This window comes from Osmerus eperlanus, chromosome 26 (assembly GCF_963692335.1).
Source record: "Osmerus eperlanus chromosome 26, fOsmEpe2.1, whole genome shotgun sequence".
NCBI classification, from domain to species: domain Eukaryota; kingdom Metazoa; phylum Chordata; class Actinopteri; order Osmeriformes; family Osmeridae; genus Osmerus; species Osmerus eperlanus.
The window spans coordinates 10533737-10552813 of NC_085043.1; the positions used below are offsets into that span (position 1 = coordinate 10533737).

A 19077-nucleotide genomic window follows, 5' to 3' on the forward strand; every position below is an offset into this window, starting at 1 on the left:
CACCCCCTCCCTCCCTCAGTCAGCCTTGAGGGCGTAGAGCACGTCGTCCTGGCTGACGTTGAGCCGGACGCGCTGCAGGACGTCCAGGCGGCTGGGCTCCAGCAGGAGCAGGCGGCAGGCTCCCAGACGGCGACAGGCGGCCAGGCCCTCAGACACACTGACCGGCTGGAGGCCCTCCACCCGACACAGAGCCTGGTGCTGCACAAACACCTGGGGGAGGAGGGGAGGGAGGGGGAGGGAGGGGGAGGAGGAGGGAGGGAGGGAGAGGGGAGAGGAGGAGGAGAGGAGGAGGAGGGAGGGAGGGAGGGAGAGGGGAGGAGAGGGAGGGGGAGGGAGGAGGAGGAGGGAGGGGGAGAGGAGGAGGAGGGAGGGGGAGAGGAGGAGGAGGGAGGGAGGAGAGGGGAGAGGAGGGAGGGGGAGGGAGGAGGAGAGGAGGAGGAGGGAGGGAGGGAGGGAGAGGGGAGGAGAGGGAGGGGGAGGGAGGAGGGGGAGAGGAGGAGGAGGGAGGGGGAGAGGAGGAGGAGGGAGGGGGGAGGGGAAGAGGGAGGGAGGGGGAGGTGGAAGGAGTTCAGGGAGAAAGTGCTCGTCAAGTAAACAGCGGTACAGCTAAGCTAGACAAGACTGCCACAGACACTCATCAAGTAAACAGAGGAACATCTGAACTAGACAAGACTAGGATCCTCTACCTGCTGAAAGGTAGCCTCTTCCAAACCCAGCCTGCGGAACTCGGCAATGATCGCCCTCAGGAAGAACTGCTCCTGAACAGACGCACACCTGCAAGGCCACACAGCGCCGTCAGTCCACCACACAACCTTCTAGAAACCTCTGTAGAAACGCTGCCAACATAGGGTCGTATTTCACGGGGCTAAAAGGCTTTCTCAAGGGCACAACAGGGCTCAGAGCAGGAGAGACGCAGGCAAACTGGATCTTTATTTCATCTCCTGAAGCCCAGATTCAAATTCTCCGGCTCACACTGAGTGACAGCTCTACGGACCAATGGGAGACCTCGCACCTGATGGCTGTGACGTACGCAGACGAGAACATCTCATCTAGAGTCTCCATCACATGACTCATGGCCACCAATCCCACGGGGCCGTCGCTGGGGGCCGAGTGTTCGCAGACCTCGGTGGCGCGGCGGCAGATGTCCAGACAGCGCCGGGCGTCTCCGGACAGCGCTGCCACCTGCAGGACGGGAGGGTGAACAGTGGTCAGACCTACTAGGACAACATCTCTGGCACACTGCCTAATCCTGTCCTCTACACACACAGGAGGTTTAAGAACAGCAGGGGAAGCAGTGGGAGCAGAAAGGATGTTCACACGCTGACTTGACCAACGTTATTGTCTCTGTGTGGAAACTGTGGGGAGGCGTCTGACTCCCCCCTCTCCCCCCTAAAAGCCTTACCTTCCTGGAGACCAGCTGGAGGGCATCCTCCTCGAACGCTTTCACCTTGTTCAGCCTGGACGTGATGATCTGCTGCAGCTGCTTGTAGCTGTACGGCTGAAAAGACATGCGTGTCAGGCCCTGGAGAGAGAGAGAGAGAGAGAGAGAGAGAGAGAGAGAGGGAGAGAGAGAGAGAGAGAGAGAGAGGGGAGAAAGAGAAAGGAAAGAGAGAGAGACAGAGAGAGAGAGAGAGAGAGAGAGAGAGAGAGAGAGAGAGAGAGAGAGAGAGAGAGAGAGAGAGAGAGAGGGGGGGGGGGGGGCGAGAGAGAGAGAGAGGGGGAGAGAGAGGGAGAGAGAGAGAGAGGGAAGAGAGAGAGAGGGGGGAGAGAGAGAGGGGGGGAGAGAGAGAGGGGGGGAGAGAGAGAGAGGGGGGGAGAGAGAGAGGGGGGGAGAGAGAGAGAGAGAAAGAGAGAGAGGGGGGGGAGGAAGGGGAGAGACAGGAGTGGAGAGAGAGAGAGAACGTGTATTCATCTTAGTGTTGTCGTTGTAAGTGATGCATCTGTGATTATCCAGGACCAGGTGACCAAGTTCGGCCCTCTGAATCAATCCACTAACACATTGGTGCGCGCGCACACACACACACACACACACACACCAAGGGTTGCCTTTGTGCAAGAGTGGAACATGAAAGTGCAGGAGCATCTGGTTCTGCCAACACAACGCTGCCCCCGTGTGGGCGGGAGGAGAGCTCACCAGTCTACTGGCCCCGTGTGGGCGGGAGGAGAGCTCACCAGTCTACTGGCCCCGTGTGGGCGGGAGGAGAGCTCACCAGTCTACTGGCCCCGTGTGGGCGGGAGGAGAGCTCACCAGTCTACTGGCCCCGTGTGGGCGGGAGGAGAGCTCACCAGTCTACTGGCCCCGTGTGGGCGGGAGGAGAGCTCACCAGTCTACTGGCCCCGTGTGGGCGGGAGGAGAGCTCACCAGTCTACTGGCCCCGTGTGGGCGGGAGGAGAGCTCACCAGTCTACTGGCCCCGTGTGGGCGGGAGGAGAGCTCACCAGTCTACTGGCCCCGTGTGGGCGGGAGGAGAGCTCACCAGTCTACTGGCCCCGTGTGGGCGGGAGGAGAGCTCACCAGTCTACTGGCCCCGTGTGGGCGGGAGGAGAGCTCACCAGTCTACTGGCCACTCTGTTGATCATGATCCTCTCAGGGAGGTCCATGGTGTTGGCGATGGTCAGCACAACCAATCGAGCGTGGCGCCTGGTCGGCCAATCAAACAGGTTGTACATGACGTTCTGCTTCCTGGTCCATAGAAGATCCAGCTGAGATGGGGAGCACATTGGAAATGAAAATGATTTGAATTGACTTCATATCCATTATTATATGGTACCACACTGCGATACATGGTTAATGGGCGGGGGCCTATTACCTCATCCACCAATAGCACGGTGGTCTCCTTCTTGGGGGCGGGGTTACTGAACCTCTTCTCCAATAGGGAGGCAGCATGGTCGGCGGTGGCCTTCTGGCCGGTCAGTTCCTGGAGGAGAGGAGGTTGTGGTCAGGCATGCATGTGGAGGACAGTCTGAACCTGCCTGCTGTTTCTACACACGGGTGTGAGGTGGAGGGGTTACTGTGTGTGTGTGTGTGTGCGTACCTGCAGGATCTGTACGTAGGCTTGGTGAGGGTCGGTCATCTTCATCCCATTGATCTCCACGAAGCGGAAGGCGGGGATGTCGTCCGTGTGGGCGGCGTGCTGCAGGCAGCGCACCACCTCGTGCACCGTGGCCGTCTTCCCGGTACCGGGAACCCCGGAGATGTACATGCACCTACGGGACGCAGCGCACACACACTCAGACCTGAGGTCTGCTCTCTGCTGCTGCATGCACCTACGGGACGCAGCGCACACACACTCAGACCTGAGGTCTGCTCTCTGCTGCTGTACCGACAGACGCCGGAGCGTTCCATGGGAAAGCAGCTTTGCACAACCTGCTCATAGTGGTTTACGGGCTCCTGTGGTCCTCAGGAGTCCTCGTAAACCCTCCCCGCAGCGTACCCTCCCCGCAGCGGACCCTCCCCGCAGCGTACCCTCCCCGCAGCGTACCCTCCCTGCAGCGTACCCTCCGGTGCCATCCATGATCTTGCTCTCCACAAAGCTGTAGATGTCCTGGAACTCCTGCTCCCGGCAGGGGAGAGACTCTGGCACGGACGACACATGGAGCCTACACACACACACACACACACACACACACACACACAACAAAGCCATCTCTGAAGTGAAGGTGTACCCCATCTTAGGACCTGAGAAAGTCCTTCTACACATACAAATGTACTGTCTTCAATAGGTCATCACACTGAATCGATAGGAGCCAGTTAATAGCTAAATCCACATTAAAGTTTACAATCCCAGTGCTTCCCTAACCGTGTTCTGGCTTCCTCTAGAACATTCCCAGGCTGCTGAGCAGGAAGAGTCCGGCTGGGGATACTGGGCGTGGCGTGGCGCGGCGTGCGTGGCGTACCAGGGGTGCTCTGGAGAGGAACACAACATTCCATGACTGACCAAACTTCCAAGCGTGTCTGGAAAGTGTCAATATTCATCAGGCATCTCCCAGGAATACCGTACCTTTTTACTGGGGGTCTTGCGTGGGGTCCTAGCTGGAGCACGGGCCTTCTGGGTGGAGCGGGGGGTCCGGGATCCCACCGCACGCTTGCTCTTCCTCACCAAGATCTCTTCGTCGCTTTCCTCCTCCTGCTCCTCCTCCTCGCTGCTGCTCTGCAGAGCCTTCTTCGAGGGCAGGAAGCAGTCATCGTCCCCGCCATCTCCGTCCGAGGTCACATCCTGTTCGTTACTCAACAGATTCCTGAAACAAGACGAAAACATATTTCCATCAGATGGGATAATCAGATGAATAACACAGGACTCAGTGACAAGATTTGAAAAGAACAGCTCTGCGGGTCACCGTGGTGACGGTACTACTCACAGCTGTCTCCGGATTCGCGAGGACACCAGTAGGGCGGACTTCCTCTTGGAGCGAGGCGTCATGGCAACCGGTGTGGCCAGGGGGGAGTCCTCCATTTCCACTTCCTCCCTGAGAGCAGAGGACCACAATGAGCACGCAGCGACAGGAAGGTTCACCAGAGCCGACACCGATAGGCTGAAAGATACCAGACCTGACACCGATAGGCTGAAAGATACCAGACCTGACACCGATAGGCTGAAAGATACCAGACCTGACACCGATAGGCTGAAAGATACCAGACCTGACACCGATAGGCTGAAAGATACCGGCTGAACTGGCCGACAGTGTGGTTGAAGTACTCACAGGACGGCCAGAGCCCGCTCCCTCGTCGACCTGGACGCGTCCCTCCTCCTGGAAGGGGTGCTAGCTCTGAAAGGAGATGGAACACACAGAAGGTCAAAGCTTTTACATGATCAAGAGGTCAAAAGAAATTCCATGTTTTATTGGATTATGCGTCTTAACACAATACATTATAAATCCCTTTTCGCATGTGATGTAACCCAGTTTTGCTCGCCTCTATTGATGCGAGTGTGGGTCATAGTGTGCTCCATTCAAAACACCTGAATAGTTTCCTTAGTTTATAATAGTTTCCCAAACAAGCCTCCACCATGTGCTCCCCTGACTCCACCCCCCCAGGGGCCCAGAGCCAGCACCACACCCGTGATCCAGTCACTCTGACCAGGGGGGCTTGACTCACTTCCGCCCCCCAGCGATGGGGATCCTTCTGGGGGTCGCCCGTCTTACCCGGGGGGTCAAGCATGTAGCCGACCCTTCAAAGACCTCATCCTCCTCAGACAGGGGACCCACACCCAGGCAGTCCCTGGTGAGGGAGGGGGGGGGCTCTCTGGTTACACAGCCTCAAACACTTTAAAGGAGAACAGCTGGCAAGGTGGAAGACATTCAAACATCCTACAGATCTCCGCGTCGGGACATTTGAACATTTATTTTCTGTTTCAGGTTGTGAGCCGACGGGATCGGAATGATCTACCTTCCCCTGGGGCATGATAACATTATCATTTCACCGTATTTAATCTCTTAAAATCAATGTTCCTGGCGGGAAATGTAAACAGCAGATGAAGTGTGTTGCAGGAAGCGCCCAGGCCTACCTGTCTGAGTCCTGTTCCCCCAGAGCGACAGGGGACAGCCTCTCCAGACTCACTGAGGCCTTCAGAGGGGTGGTGTCCTGACAGCCAGGGCCCAGGCGAGCAGCCTTCCTGGGACAGAGGCTGTAGGACTGAGCGATGGTGCTCACGGGGGATGAGGACAGCTTCTGGGCGAGCAGTATCTCACTCTCCAGCTCCTCTCCCAGATACTTCCCCAGCACGTCTTCTGGGATGAGGGTCGCCCCTGGATCTGAGGGTGACGCCGTGCAGCACACGCCAAATACATATTCAGCTACACGCTAGCTAGATACATTCACATACACAACTGATGTTGACTATTACGTCAACTAAAAATCCATATGTATTAAGTCAGGTTTCCTGGTGTGAGGACACTCACTGTTGAGCTGCAGCTTCTTACGCACGCCGGGCGTTCCAGAGACGCTGCCCCTCCTCCGGGCGCTCAGGCTCTTTGAGGCGGACAGCTTGGACGTCGAGTGGACCGACTCAGCCTCTACGAAACCCCGTTTGCCCGTGCTTGCGCTCCCGGCTCTGCACATCACCGAGGGGTCCGGCGTGGGCAGCGCCCGCCGCTCCGGCCCCCGGGACGCCGGGGTGGCGGCGTGCGGGGGGGACGGGGGGGAGGGCGGCAGGGATGGTTTGGGGCGCGGTGGGGGAGATGTTGGGGTGTCCTGCATGAGTGCAGGGTCCAGGACCTTGAAGGTTTTGGTGTCCCAGGAGAGCTTGACGTAGAGAGTGTCCTTGGCTTGGGACTCTGGGAAGGGATCGTCTGGGTGGAGGTGTTTCACCTGAGGAGAAAGCCCAGGCTGTTATGAGGGCGTGGGATTCCTAAAGACCAAATCGTGAGGAAAGCTCTTATTTTAAAGTCAGTTGACACTTCATATCTACCTTGGCTCAGCCCTTAAACTGAGTCAAGCAATCCATGACAAAAGTCAAGTACCCAAAAATGATGTTTACAGATGAATGATTACGAAGTGTAAGTGTTCAACAAGTAGGCATTTCCCAGGTGGATCTTCACTCACCTGCACAGTGCTGAGAATAGACTCTGCGTTGATCTCGTTGTCACATGCGCGAGTTAGGTAGTAGAAAACCTCCTGTGGGTGGGGGTCTCTCCCCACTTGCTTCATCTTCCTTGGAGGCACCTCAGAGATACGCACAAACCACTGCACCAAAGCTTTCTTCTGTTTCTGACTCTCTGGGAAACACAAAAGAACCGCGCAGGCTAAATACAAATTCTACAAGAAGAATGAGTGCAGTTTGACAGTTGGATAATTATAACGTGAACTGACGGAAACGGAGAGCTCGTGGGACTCACCGTCTCCGAAAAGCTTCGTGACTTTGGCCACATACGGGTTCTCCTCATCCTCTCCCTCGATGAGGATATACTGACCGGTGTTTATGACCGTGGAACCAGACAGTCCCTCGACACGAATGTCCAAAGAGCTTCAAAGAAAAAAGTAGAGATCCATTAGAAGTCAGTAATGTGACCATCCATTTTGTTGGTGGAATATTGAATTTAGAAAACATACTCATAACTGAATGTCTTGAGTTTCCTGTCGAAACTTATAGGGGTTCCTCTCCATTTGTAGACTCGCCTCACTCTCAGTCTTGTACAGTAGCGGGCCATACTTTCAGAGCTGTAACGAAAGGTTTGACGTTAGCTGAGCCAGTTAAGTAAATATGACACTGACGTGTTAGCCAACTACGGCTAGCCAGATTGCTAGATATGTGTTCATCCACCACATCAAGATAGTTTGCTTGGCAACTATCTGCGGTAGCTCGACTAACAAAACCAAACCATACATTTACAATAAGTGTAGCTATATTTCGTGTAAATATGTGCCACTTTCTGATTGAAAAAACCTGTCTACTCACAATAAGGCACGACTATGAAGTCTTCACAGTCCAGCCAGTCGATCGGTATGAATCAAACGAGCTAGTTTATTCAATTTGAGCAGATTAAAAGAAAAATCTAAAAGGCGACGATAATATGTATTTAATAATCTAACTATCGCGAAATGATTTCCCTGTTCCAAGAATACCTCCTGTGTTTCTTGAATGGTCTGGCAAGTAGTTTCGCGCGAAACTTGCGTTTTTTTCACGTCAGTGAAGTACCAGCCAATCACAGCAGCAGACATTTACACCGGAAGCGATTTACCCTGACTCGGATGATTTTTGCTGGTTTCGAAGTCAACACACTTTTATTTTGTATCTTGATTTCATAAAATGGCTAATAGAACTGTTAAAGATGCAAACAGTATTCATGGAACAAATCCACAGTATCTGGTAGAGAAAATTATAAGAACTCGAATCTATGAATCTAAATATTGGAAGGAAGAATGCTTTGGACTTACGGGTAAGAAACTGCTTGCGTACATCTACCAGCTAGCTCTAGCTAACTAGCCCAGGAGTAGGCAACTTGTGTTGCGAATGAATGGTTCTATCGCGGTTAGCTAGCTAGCTAGCTAGAATGGCTACGGCACTTTTATTTTCACGTGTGCACAACCTTTAATGTTAAATATCTTAATGATGGCATATTTTTTACTTTGCCAATCTCTCCCGACTGTTCTTGCAACACAGCTGAGCTCGTTGTTGATAAAGCCATGGAGCTGAAGTTCGTCGGGGGAGTGTATGGAGGAAATATAAAACCAACACCGTTCCTGTGTCTTACGCTCAAAATGCTGCAGATTCAACCAGAAAAAGACATAATCGTAGAATTCATCAAGAACGAGGATTTCAAGTAAGTTAGCAACGGCTAATGAAATCCCCCTGCCTTTGAGAAACAGGGGGTGCATAACGAACACTTCGTTCGTGTCATTAATTATGCCATCAGAGTACACATACAACGCTGTTCCAAACGTTGTCATTTTTTGTATAAGGTATGTCCGTTTGCTTGGTGCTATGTACATGAGGTTGACCGGAACATCAGTTGACTGCTACAAGTACCTGGAACCACTGTACAACGACTACAGGAAGATCAAAAGTCAAAACCGGAATGGAGGTAAAATCAATGTATTTCAAGATTATGTATTCATACGTTCTAAACCTCTCTCCAGTAACAATGTGCGATGCCAACTCTGCACAGGCAAAACAACAGATTATGGAAGCAAATCAGTGACACCATGTTTTGAATTTTAAAAGGCATTGAATACTTAATATTGACATTTAAACACCACTGAATTTGTTGGTTTTCAATTCACCTCTTGAAATATGAATTTATTTCAATGTAAAAATAATAATATTATTATTATTAATAATAATAATTTGATCCCAAAATTCAAGGTTCAGAAATTCAGGTGGCTGTAATTCGAATGGCGAAATTCAATCTGAAAAAATTAGAGCCCCAAAAAATCAGATTGCAACATCCAAGATAACTGTCACTGATTTGCTTCCATAAAAGATCCCTTAAGTGTGACCCAAACAGCGCATTAATCATTTTGTTGAAATGATTGTAACTGTTGTTTTGTTTCAGAATTTGAGCTGATGCATGTTGATGAGTTTATCGATGAGCTTCTCCATGCTGAGAGAATGTGTGACATCATCCTTCCGAGGCTACAGGCAAGTCAGACCCACATCTTATCATTTGTTTCACAGACACAGGCTACAGTACTGATCTGTGTGTGTGTGTGTTTGCTGTAATCACGTCGCCCAATCTTGACCCAACTCCGGCCCTCTGACCTCCGAACGCGACTACTAACCAGCTAGCGAAAATAAAATCCATGTGTGTGTTTTTCTAACAGAAGAGGCAGGTTCTGGAGGAGGCAGAGCTGTTAGACACCCGCATCAGTGCCCTGGAAGAAGACTTGGACGAGGTGGAGACCAGCGAAGAGGAAGACGAGGAGGAGGAGAAGGTAATTTGCCGTAGCAAAGTCGGCACAGTGGCTCTTTGATGTGTGAGGTGGTTTTGGAAACTGAACCGCCCCGGTACTGAGCATGTGTTTGTCTGGTTCACCGTCCGTCCCCCCACAGCCAGAGAGAGTTCAGACCCCGGAGCCGCACAGGCGCAGTTACCGTGACAACGACAGACCGCGCCGCTCTCCTTCTCCTCGCTACAGGCGCAGTCGTTCGCCCCGAAGGTAAACACCTCGCCTTTCTCACATCCGTCCGAGTCAACTGTCGAGATTGTTAATCTTGTCTGTGACGCTGATCGTCGTGTTTTTTTTCTTTTGATCAGGAGGAGCAGATCTCCTAAGAGACGAAGGTATGTTTTATTTCCTGTCTGGATTTCCTCGTATTCCGTCCTTGTTGAAACTCCGGTCGACGACGAATGTTGTGCCGAAAGCTAGGCTAACTCGCAGAACAAAAGCATTGCGAAGCTAAGTTTTGTTATTGACTTGTCTGGCTAACGGGCTTTCTAAATGTGTATCGTTGCGTTTGTGACAGCCCGTCCCCCAGACGAGAGCGTCACCGCAGTAAAAGCCCCCGTCGCCATAGCAGCAGGTCCAGGGAGAGACGGCACCGGTCCAAGTCCCCAGGTAACTTAGCAACCGATGCCATAGCGACCTGTGACCGGCCACGCGGAATTCTAAGGAAATGTTATCCCTTGTTTGCCTTGTCCCTTTTGTGTGCCAAATGCGTACACCTTAAGATGACTTGGAACTTTTTCTGTTTTTCACCAGGCCATCACAGAAGTCATAGGCATCGCAGCCACTCCAAATCCCCAGAGAGGTAAGAGTTGGAAGGACTGAATGTCAAAAATCGCTGCCTCAATAGTTTTATAGCTTTCATTCATATGTGTTGGTGAATGACAGAATATCATAGCAATGTTTTTCTTTTGTCCAAGGAGTTCCAAAAAGAGCCACAAGAAAAGCCGGAGAGGAAATGAGTGATTTGTTTAGTTTTGTAGCCCTGGATTATTTTTTCTTTACAAGCCTAGTTGTGTCATGAATGTCTTATGCTAAGTTAATTGTTTTATTTTCCAATTTGTTGGTTATTTTAGAACCATCCATCCAAACAATATTGCAGAAAAAAAAACTGTCTACCACAGTGCTGCAATTAAAGCATTTAGAAGACTAGTGGAGGTTAAGAGGTTGCCATGGACACCCAGATTCTGGACCTACAATTCTACAGTATGAGCATTGCCATGTTTTGTTTGGTGGGGTTAAACGTGTAACTGGTATGAATGTTGGCACAAAGGTTTGTCAATATCACATTTATATAAATAAAGAACTCCGCCCCGTTGTAAATAATTAGAACACGTCATTATTGGTCACAGTTGCGTTTTTAATCATCAGAAATACACAAATTAACTTCTTTTTTTTAATGGAATAAAATAATGAAGATCACTGGTCAAACAAAACATCTGTCTGAATAGCAGTCTTGAAAGTTATTGTAGGTGAGCACAGTTCTCTGAGACCTCCTTCTCATACCTCACAGCGTGGCTGAATTTTCCTCCAAAAAGTCTCGTATTTCTGCACACCTGTAGTTTCGTCCTCGTTCCACAATTCGCTTCAAAATCGTGACACTCTTGCTCCAATGTTTGCTTTGCTTTTGTATTTCTATAACCTGCATGTGATGATCTATAGCTCTGTCTCGACTGTCTCGGCTACGGACATGATAATAATGCAGGTGCTGGGCATAGGCGAAGTGCAGCATTTGTAACTCAGCACGCCCTAGGTCACGTCTGCCCAGTAACTCCTCGTATATCACATCAGCTCCATCACGTCCTGACACAGCATAGATAGATGCAAGGTCCAATTTGGCCTTCGTGCAGGATTCTGGGTAAAGAGTGATCACTTCCTGGAACAGACTGATGCATCTGTCGATGAAACTCTTAGTACAATGGATGCCTTCCTTTGAAAAGACTTTCCACCTGTAAAATTCTGCAAGCTTGGCTTTCAAGTTGCGATTATCTGGATATCTGTCAAGGGCCTCCTGTACCAGGTCCATAGCTTCGTCCTGTGTTAAGCAAATTCTGTAGACTTCAAGTAAGGGTGTAAGACCACTGTTAGCACTGCAAGGCCTACTCAAAATCCTCCGAGCTAGCGCTCGTATCTCATCCTGACAGACTTTCTGACTCTTAGCCAGTCTTACTAGGTAAATGCTAGCAAGGTATGTATTCTCCTGATCAACTTCCTTAGCCATTCTAAGTTTCTCCAAAATCTCAGACTCCATTTCTGGAGTGCATCTGGCGTGAATTTTGTTGAGGGCTAAAACGAGGCTTGTCTGCCATTCCTTTCTATCAGGTTCCATTGCAATTGCCTTCTGGAAGCATTCTATTGCATTTTCCATTTCGGCCTGGCCAAACTTCATGAGAGTCCAGGCTTTCTCTGCGTACACCTCGGGGTGCAGTGGATCCTCCTGGGACGGAGAGGGGTGATCCCTCATCACAGCCTCCACCTTCTCCAGGTAGTCCTGACTCTCCTTCATGTTGTTCAGATGGAAGTTCATCCAGGCTAGGTTTCCATAGTTGACCAACAGCCATGGGCCCTCCTCTGAGACCGTGTTGTTGATTTGGAGAAAGGCCTCCCCTGCCTTACTGAGATACTGGACGGCAGAATCGGTAGAGCCCTGTCTGTAGCGTATGAAACCCAGGAGGTTGTAGATGTGACCCATCCAGGCGCACCCCTCGTCAGTCTTGATGTCTTCCAGGTGATCTCTGAGCCAACGCAGTTTTGAGATGCTGCCGGTTATTCCCCACGTGAAGTGGCATTCCAGCTTTTCCAGCTTTTCCAGTTTTAATCTCAAGGCTGTCTCAGGAGTGCTGGTTGGAAAGACAATTTAGAAATGTGTCAAAGTGAACCATCTTAAAGAATATGTTATGCATATCAACTGATTTGTAAGTGTTTTTAGTATTGTAAAGGTCTGTTTTTATTCTGTTCGTTAGGATTAGTTAACATACTCTCCCATTCCCCCTCCCCACGCGCTCTCAACCTACCATCTTGTACCAACCCTCATCATAGTTTAGGACAGTTCAACTCAACTCACCTTCAACTAACCTATAACTTCTCTGGTATTTGTTCAATATAATTACATTTCCTTAAATAAATCATTGTTTATAATACTCGCGTTATCCTTCACGTTATCTGATCTGCTCTACTTTTATAGAATTCACTACTTAAGATTAGACTGATTATTACGAAGGCTATTTTTCAATATTATTCAATAAGGTTTCCTCTGTCCCTTTAACAAATAAGAGGTGGTGCCCCAAGAACTACATACTTTATTATAAATCAAGTATTGCTAATCTTAAACGAGCAAACCCCGCTACACTACTGCCCATCTTGGCCAGGACACTCCTGTAAAATATATTTCAAGAGGTCTTTATTATTTATATAATAAAGTTATAATTAGTTGTAATAATTAGTAATAGTAGTGAAACATACTTACTTCATAGTTAGGCAGTTGTCTGATATCTTGCTGGTGTTAGAATGTCTGACTGAGTTTCATTGAGTGCGTGGCTTTATATGTTGATGGAGATGTCATCAACCAGGAATGCTTTGTATTGTGTCCGTCCCTAATCCCAACCCTTTCTTGAGTATAGAAACAGAAAGAAGTCTTCCTGCCTGGTCTTGTTTTCACTGTGTTGTGTGTGGCTTGTAATAGTGCTACCCACTAAACACTGACAGAATTATGAAAAAACGAAACATGCGGGAGCAGGGCAGGGGCATTCACGTCATCGTCCTCAACCAGGCCACCGTAAGCCACCTCCCAGAAACACTTACCCAAAACTTTAAACATCTCTAATAAAGCTCTGAAACATGAACAGCATGTCAAGCAGTTTGTATGAGGCCTTTCCTCCGTGTTGGCCAATATTCTTTTCCGTGTTTTGCAGTTTTCTGTGGTTCATAATCGCTAGGGGAAAGACGTTACTAGCCTACACAACTGACACGGAGAGCAGAAAAGTGGTTGTTTAAGTTAGCCGGAACTGACATGAGTAATCTTTTTTGATCTATCAAAAAAAGATTACGATAGCTTTCAAATAATACATTTAAATCACTTCTTGTACACTTTTTTTCCCCACAGAAACCACACCATTGGGAAGCATACTGTTTGGTTTATTAAAAATAAACAGGGTTAGGCTCCATTGAATCTCCCTGTAGTTCTTGTGCTGAACGAGGGGGAGAAATATTTCTTCTCTGAAGGCACATTTTGAGACTAAACAGTTAGTCAAGAAACGGCCAATGAAAAACGCAATACTAATCTGAGAGCAGATGATGCACGATTTTTGTGCATCGCCCTGTGGTCAAAAATATAAGGGACGCTGCACCTTTAAAAGTGCATCACACAATACGGTTTATTCTGCCGCAACCGTACTACTAGTATTATTGCTGCTAACTTCCGGAAACTCTTCGATCCGTCCATGATCCACCATTGCGGCAAAAATGGTCCATTGTAGTGAACGGAGATGACGAGACTCTCTTTTCATGGCTCTACCGGGGCAATAACTCCGTTTTAATATCGAAACTGTCTTGAAAATAATCTGATATGTCAGCCGCTACGAGTACAGCAACTTCAGGAAACGTAGACCACGTAATGAAACCGGTGCTGTTTGAAATATTCGGAGAGATCTGGAATGTACAAGCTCGTCTGGGCCAAGGAGTCTCGGCTTCTGTTTACAAGGTAAGCTCTGGAAGAGCGAGCACCGCGGCGGTCAAGGAGTTTCAAGCCGACGTTCAAGGTGGGGATTACGGCTACCATAAAGAGAGATCCGTACTGGAGGACATTCAAGGACACAAAAACATCGGTAAACTATAGCTAGAACACTGCTGCAAATAAACACGTTTTATTCAAAGCCCCATAGACACCGACTTAGCCTAGATAATAAAAGGTTGTGTGCCAATCAATTCAAGACGGTCAGAAGTTTGAAAGCCAAGCTTTGGTGTGTTTACTAAGCAGCGACATAAAAAATCAGCGTCTCATTATATTAGAAATGGATACATCTGATACTATACATCTTATCAGGTTGTCGATATAGCATGCTGAACTTAGCCGTGTAACAACAAAACTAGAATACCGATGTCAGTGTTATTCTTCCTGTGTTGACAGTGACGCTGTATGGCGTGTTCACCAATCACAGCAGTGTTGGCGTGGCGACGCGCTGCCTCCTCCTGGAGCTGCTGGACGTGAGCGTGTCTGAGCTGCTGGTACAGGGTGGCGGGCAGGGGGGTGACCAGGGGGGCCGAGGGCGGCAGGGCCACTCCATGTGGCTGATCCAGCACTGTGCCAGGGATGTGCTGGAGGCCCTGGGGTTCCTCCACAGGGAGGGCTACGTCCACGCCGACCTCAAACCACGCAACATCCTCTGGTGCGCTGACGACGAGTGCTTCAAACTCATCGACTTTGGACTCAGCTTCAAGGAGGGAAACCAGGTAAGGAGAGGGGAGGGGGGGAGACAAGGGGAGGGTGGTAGGAGAGGAGAGGTGAAGAGGAGGAGGAGAGGGCTGTTCCTCCTAACTGTGTGTGTGGGTGTGTCCAGGATGTGAAGTACATCCAGACAGACGGGTACCGTGCCCCAGAAGCTGAACATCAGAACCTGCTGGCCCAGGGGGCGCTGGAGGGGGCTGAGGGGCTGGACCCGGGGGCGCTGGAGGGGGCTGAGGAGGTGGGAGGGCTGGAGGGGGCCCAGGGCTGCAGCACGGCTGTGGATCTGTGGAGTCTGGGGGTGATCCTGCTGGAGATGCTGTCAGGGGTGAAGCTGAAGGACACCCTCCGCTCACAGCAGTGGAAGGTACTGGAATTACATTCTGTTCACTTGCGTATTGTATCCATGACGACATGCTGATAGGGCTGGGTAGGGTACAGGTACAGTGTTCTCTGTCTCTGCAGGACAGCAGTGCAGCGATCATCGACCACCTGTTTGCCAGCAGCAGCAGTGCAGCCAGCCCAGCCATCCCAGTGTACCACCTCAGAGACCTCATCAAGAGGTACACACCTGAACACACACCTGAACACACACCTGAACACACACCTGAACACACACCTGAACACACACCTGAACACACACCTGAACACACACCTGAACACACACCTGAACACACACACCACACCTGAACACACACCTGAACACACACACCACACCTGAACACACACCTGAACACACACCCCACACCTGAACACACACCTGAACACACACCTGAACACACACCTGAACACACACACCACACCTGAACACACACCTGAACACACCCCTGAACACACACACCACACCTGAACACACACCTGAACACACACCTGAACACACACCTGAACACACGAACACACACCTGAACACACACCTGAACACCTGAACACACACCTGAACACCTGAACACACACCTGAACACACACCTGAACACCTGAACACACACCTGAACACACACCTGAACACACACCTGAACACACACACCACACCTGAACACACACCTGAACACACACACCACACCTGAACACACACCTGAACACACACCTGAACACACACCTGAACACACACACCACACCTGAACACACACCTGAACACACACCTGAACACACACCTGAACACACACCTGAACACACACACCACACCTGAACACACACCTGAACACACACCTGAACACACACACACCACACCTGAACACACACCTGAACACACACACCACACCTGAACACACACCTGAACACACACACCACACCTGAACACACACACCACACCTGAACACACACCTGAACACACACACCACACTCTGAACGCACACCTGAACACACACACCACACCTGAACACACACCTGAACACACACCACACCTGAACACACACCTGAACACACACACCACACCTGAACACACACCTGAACACACACACCACACCTGAACACACACCTGAACACACACACCACACCTGAACACACACACCACACCTGAACACACACACCACACCTGAACACACACCTGAACACACACCACACCTGAACACACACCTGAACACACACACCACACCTGAACACACACCTGAACACACACACCACACCTGAACACACACCTGAACACATGTTCTGATCATGCTTGCTGGAGGCGTCAGGCTCACTGTCCTCCTGCCTCCTGCAGCATGCTGCACCAGAGCCCTGAGAGCAGAGCCACTGCAGAGAGCGCCCTGCTCAGCCCGTTCTTCAGCATCCCCTTCGGTCAGTGTGAATGATAGATACACACACACACGCACACACACACAGCCATACACACACACGTGAGCATGCGCACACACAGAAAGTCCAGATCAAAGTCCACCCTGTGGGGGAACGCCTACTTTCAGCCAGCTGATAGCTGGATCACAATATTCCCATCTCTCACATTGAAAGGAGAATGTAAACGGTGTGTGTGTTAACTGTGTGTGTGTTAACTGTGTGTGTGCTCCAGCTCCACACATCGAGGACCTGGTACTGCTAGCGTCTCCTGTGCTGCGTCTGCTCAACCTCATAGACGACAGCCACCTGCACAACGAGGATGAATACGAAGGCAGGTCTATCTGGTCTCTCTCTGGTCTATGGTCTCTCTCTGGTCTCTCTATAAACTACCGGTCTATGGTCTCTCTCTGGTCTCTCTATAAACTACCTGTTGGATCACATCAGCCGTGTGTGTGGAGTAAAGCATACAGTGCTGTCAGCATGTTGGTGTGTGTGCAGATATCTTGGAGGACATGAAGGAGGAGTGCCAGAAGTATGGATCTGTGGTGTCCCTGCTTATCCCCAAGGAGAACCCAGGGAAAGGCCAGGTACTACCCTGTCCTACCCCCAGCTGACCCTGACTACCACCTGACCCTACCTAACCCTGACCCCATCACCTCTACCCCCAGCTGACCCTGACTACCACCTGACCCTACCTAACCCTGACCCCATCCCCTCTACCCCCAGCTGACCCTGACTACCACCTGACCCTACCTAACCCTGACCCCATCACCTCTACCCCCAGCTGACCCTGACTACCACCTGACCCTACCTAACCCTGACCCCATCCCCTCTACCTCCCCAGGTGTTTGTTGAGTACACCAATGCCAGCGAGTCCAAGGAAGCTCAGAGGCTGCTCACAGGACGGACCTTCGACGGGAAGTTTGTGGTGGCAACGTTCTACCCCCTGAGTGCTTACAAGAGGGGCTACCTCTATCAGACAGTCCTGTGATGCCATGTGAAGACTGTCACACACCCACTCAGGCCTCTCAAGGCTGTTTGTCAGCTACAGACATGGTTCACTCCGAATGGTGTTCTAACAGATGAACATGCGCCAGTGTGTAAATGTTAGTGTGTTGAATGTTAAGGGGTGTTAAAGCTCTGACTGCCGTTTATGATGATAGTGGTGGTGTGTGTGTGTAGATAGGCCTACGGGCTTTTACTAGGTAGCACTTATGCCTGTTATGCTTTTGTTTGTAGCAGCTACGGCTAAATGCTAATGTTTGTAGCATCTACGGCTAAATGCTCATTTGTGTAGCAGCAACGGCTAAATGCTCGTTTGTAGCTGCTACGGCAAATGCTGATGCATGTAGCAGGCAGGACTAGCTACCTCTGTTGTTGTGTAGCATGAGTGTGAATGAAGCTTGTGTTGTCTGACCCTCTGGTGTCGTAGGTCACAAGTTCTCATCGTAGCAGAGCGCCCAGGCAGTAGAGCCGGATGTGGCAGCATCGTAGCCAAGGCCGCCGGAGCAGATGATTCAGTCTGATCCGGCGCTTCATCATCACGTTGCTGCATCACAAAACAAGCACAAGCCCTTTATTATGCTGATTGATGTGCCATTGTAGCCTAGCCTCACTGTCATGACGCGAACGATCCCAAACCCTCCTGTGACAAAGGAGCCAGTAGCGTGCTTCTTGTTCCCTGGCAGGTGAAGCTGGTAAAGTTCACACGGCGCTCGTTGGCCGTAAGTTTGTCTCGTCCTGAATACCAGATACCTTTCTTGTGTATATATATAAATATTTGTTCTTCCCTTTCCTTCCCTCCACACACACACCAATTCTTGAAACTTGAATTCAGAAATTCTCCCTTCATAATAAGGGGCGTCCATGTGTAAAACATTATGTTCTGTGCATCTGAAACCACTTTCATTCTGTAAAAAAAATAAAATATATCTACAATTTTGTAAGTGCTTTTCTGACTGTTTACTGTGCCGTGACTGTCATGCAACCCTCTGTGATTATTATTTAGGAGATAAGATGCAACCCAGCAAGAGCTACACGCTGCAGTTTGTACTCAACACAGCCTCGCGTGTCTAAAATAATATCTTGAGGCTATTAGATAATATTTTCTAATATAATATGTTTCCTCCACTCTCCTGCACTAACTATCCAATGGGAAAGCGACACTAATAGGCACAATAATCAGTTTCAATAAGAACATTTAAACTTCACTTATTAACATGTCAAATAAGCAATATCCACTATTATACCGGCTACCTATCCTACTGTCTAAGAATATAGGGCATACTGTTGCTTAGTGACCAGGGGGTAATGAGACACACACGATCAGAAACACACTGCGCCGGGACGCTTCAACCAGCAGGTGGCGCCAGACAGGACCTCAGCCCCCAGGAGGGGGGCGAGGCCGCGGGGGGGGCGAGGCCGCGGGGGGGGCGAAGCCGCGGGGGAGCGAGGCCGCGAGGCAGCGAGGGAGTGAGGACCCA

At 50.2% G+C, this 19077-nt stretch overlaps 4 protein-coding genes across 5 annotated transcripts; 2 read left to right on the plus strand and 2 right to left on the minus strand.

Moving 5' to 3' along the window:
• Positions 1-15: 15 nt before the first annotated feature.
• orc1 (origin recognition complex, subunit 1) lies at positions 16-7663 on the minus strand. 2 transcript variants are annotated; one of them, XM_062452357.1, is made up of 19 exons: positions 7394-7662; positions 7048-7155; positions 6834-6961; positions 6541-6713; positions 5898-6306; positions 5504-5750; positions 5095-5217; positions 4701-4766; positions 4359-4466; positions 4001-4238; positions 3800-3906; positions 3498-3599; positions 3035-3206; positions 2810-2917; positions 2553-2702; positions 1403-1522; positions 1013-1182; positions 687-774; positions 16-210 (listed from the first exon to the last, which is right to left on the minus strand). In XM_062452357.1, the coding sequence occupies exons 2-19, from the start codon at positions 7143-7145 to the stop codon at positions 16-18; spliced, it is 2802 nt and encodes a 933-aa protein (XP_062308341.1). In that variant the 5' UTR covers positions 7146-7155; positions 7394-7662. The 2 variants fall into 2 exon arrangements, with proteins under 2 accessions (XP_062308341.1, XP_062308342.1); XM_062452358.1 differs by lacking the exon at positions 5095-5217 and having other exon boundaries at positions 7394-7663.
• A 9-nt stretch (positions 7664-7672) lies between these two features.
• Positions 7673-10707, plus strand: prpf38a (pre-mRNA processing factor 38A). The gene is made up of 10 exons (XM_062452362.1): positions 7673-7874; positions 8099-8258; positions 8398-8519; positions 8991-9076; positions 9259-9369; positions 9488-9594; positions 9693-9719; positions 9902-9993; positions 10138-10186; positions 10302-10707. The coding sequence occupies exons 1-10, from the start codon at positions 7745-7747 to the stop codon at positions 10345-10347; spliced, it is 930 nt and encodes a 309-aa protein (XP_062308346.1). The 5' UTR covers positions 7673-7744; the 3' UTR covers positions 10348-10707.
• A 19-nt stretch (positions 10708-10726) lies between these two features.
• Positions 10727-13001, minus strand: LOC134012782 (interferon-induced protein with tetratricopeptide repeats 5-like). The gene is made up of 2 exons (XM_062452360.1): positions 12848-13001; positions 10727-12221 (listed from the first exon to the last, which is right to left on the minus strand). The coding sequence occupies exons 1-2, from the start codon at positions 12850-12852 to the stop codon at positions 10889-10891; spliced, it is 1338 nt and encodes a 445-aa protein (XP_062308344.1). The 5' UTR covers positions 12853-13001; the 3' UTR covers positions 10727-10888.
• Positions 13002-13763: 762 nt separating this feature from the next.
• uhmk1 (U2AF homology motif (UHM) kinase 1) lies at positions 13764-18535 on the plus strand. Its single transcript, XM_062452359.1, has 8 exons — positions 13764-14204; positions 14507-14829; positions 14937-15188; positions 15287-15384; positions 16521-16597; positions 16827-16925; positions 17093-17181; positions 17439-18535. The coding sequence occupies exons 1-8, from the start codon at positions 13946-13948 to the stop codon at positions 17583-17585; spliced, it is 1344 nt and encodes a 447-aa protein (XP_062308343.1). The 5' UTR covers positions 13764-13945; the 3' UTR covers positions 17586-18535.
• The last annotated feature ends 542 nt before the right edge of the window (positions 18536-19077 follow it).

Coding starts and splice junctions, on each gene's coding strand:
- orc1 (XM_062452357.1), bottom strand. CDS start 7,145: ATGGCCCGCTACTGTACAAGACTGAGAGTGAGGCGAGTCTACAAATGG. Junction 5,751..5,897: donor TAAGAAGCTGCAGCTCAACA/GTGAGTGTCCTC, acceptor CGTCACCCTCAG/ATCCAGGGGCGACCCTCATC. Junction 4,767..5,094: donor CCCATCGCTGGGGGGCGGAA/GTGAGTCAAGCC, acceptor ATCTCCTTTCAG/AGCTAGCACCCCTTCCAGGA.
- prpf38a (XM_062452362.1), top strand. CDS start 7,745: ATGGCTAATAGAACTGTTAAAGATGCAAACAGTATTCATGGAACAAAT. Junction 9,595..9,692: donor CGCAGTCGTTCGCCCCGAAG/GTAAACACCTCG, acceptor TCTTTTGATCAG/GAGGAGCAGATCTCCTAAGA. Junction 9,720..9,901: donor AGATCTCCTAAGAGACGAAG/GTATGTTTTATT, acceptor CGTTTGTGACAG/CCCGTCCCCCAGACGAGAGC.
- uhmk1 (XM_062452359.1), top strand. CDS start 13,946: ATGTCAGCCGCTACGAGTACAGCAACTTCAGGAAACGTAGACCACGTA. Junction 14,205..14,506: donor TCAAGGACACAAAAACATCG/GTAAACTATAGC, acceptor CTGTGTTGACAG/TGACGCTGTATGGCGTGTTC. Junction 17,182..17,438: donor AGAACCCAGGGAAAGGCCAG/GTACTACCCTGT, acceptor CTACCTCCCCAG/GTGTTTGTTGAGTACACCAA.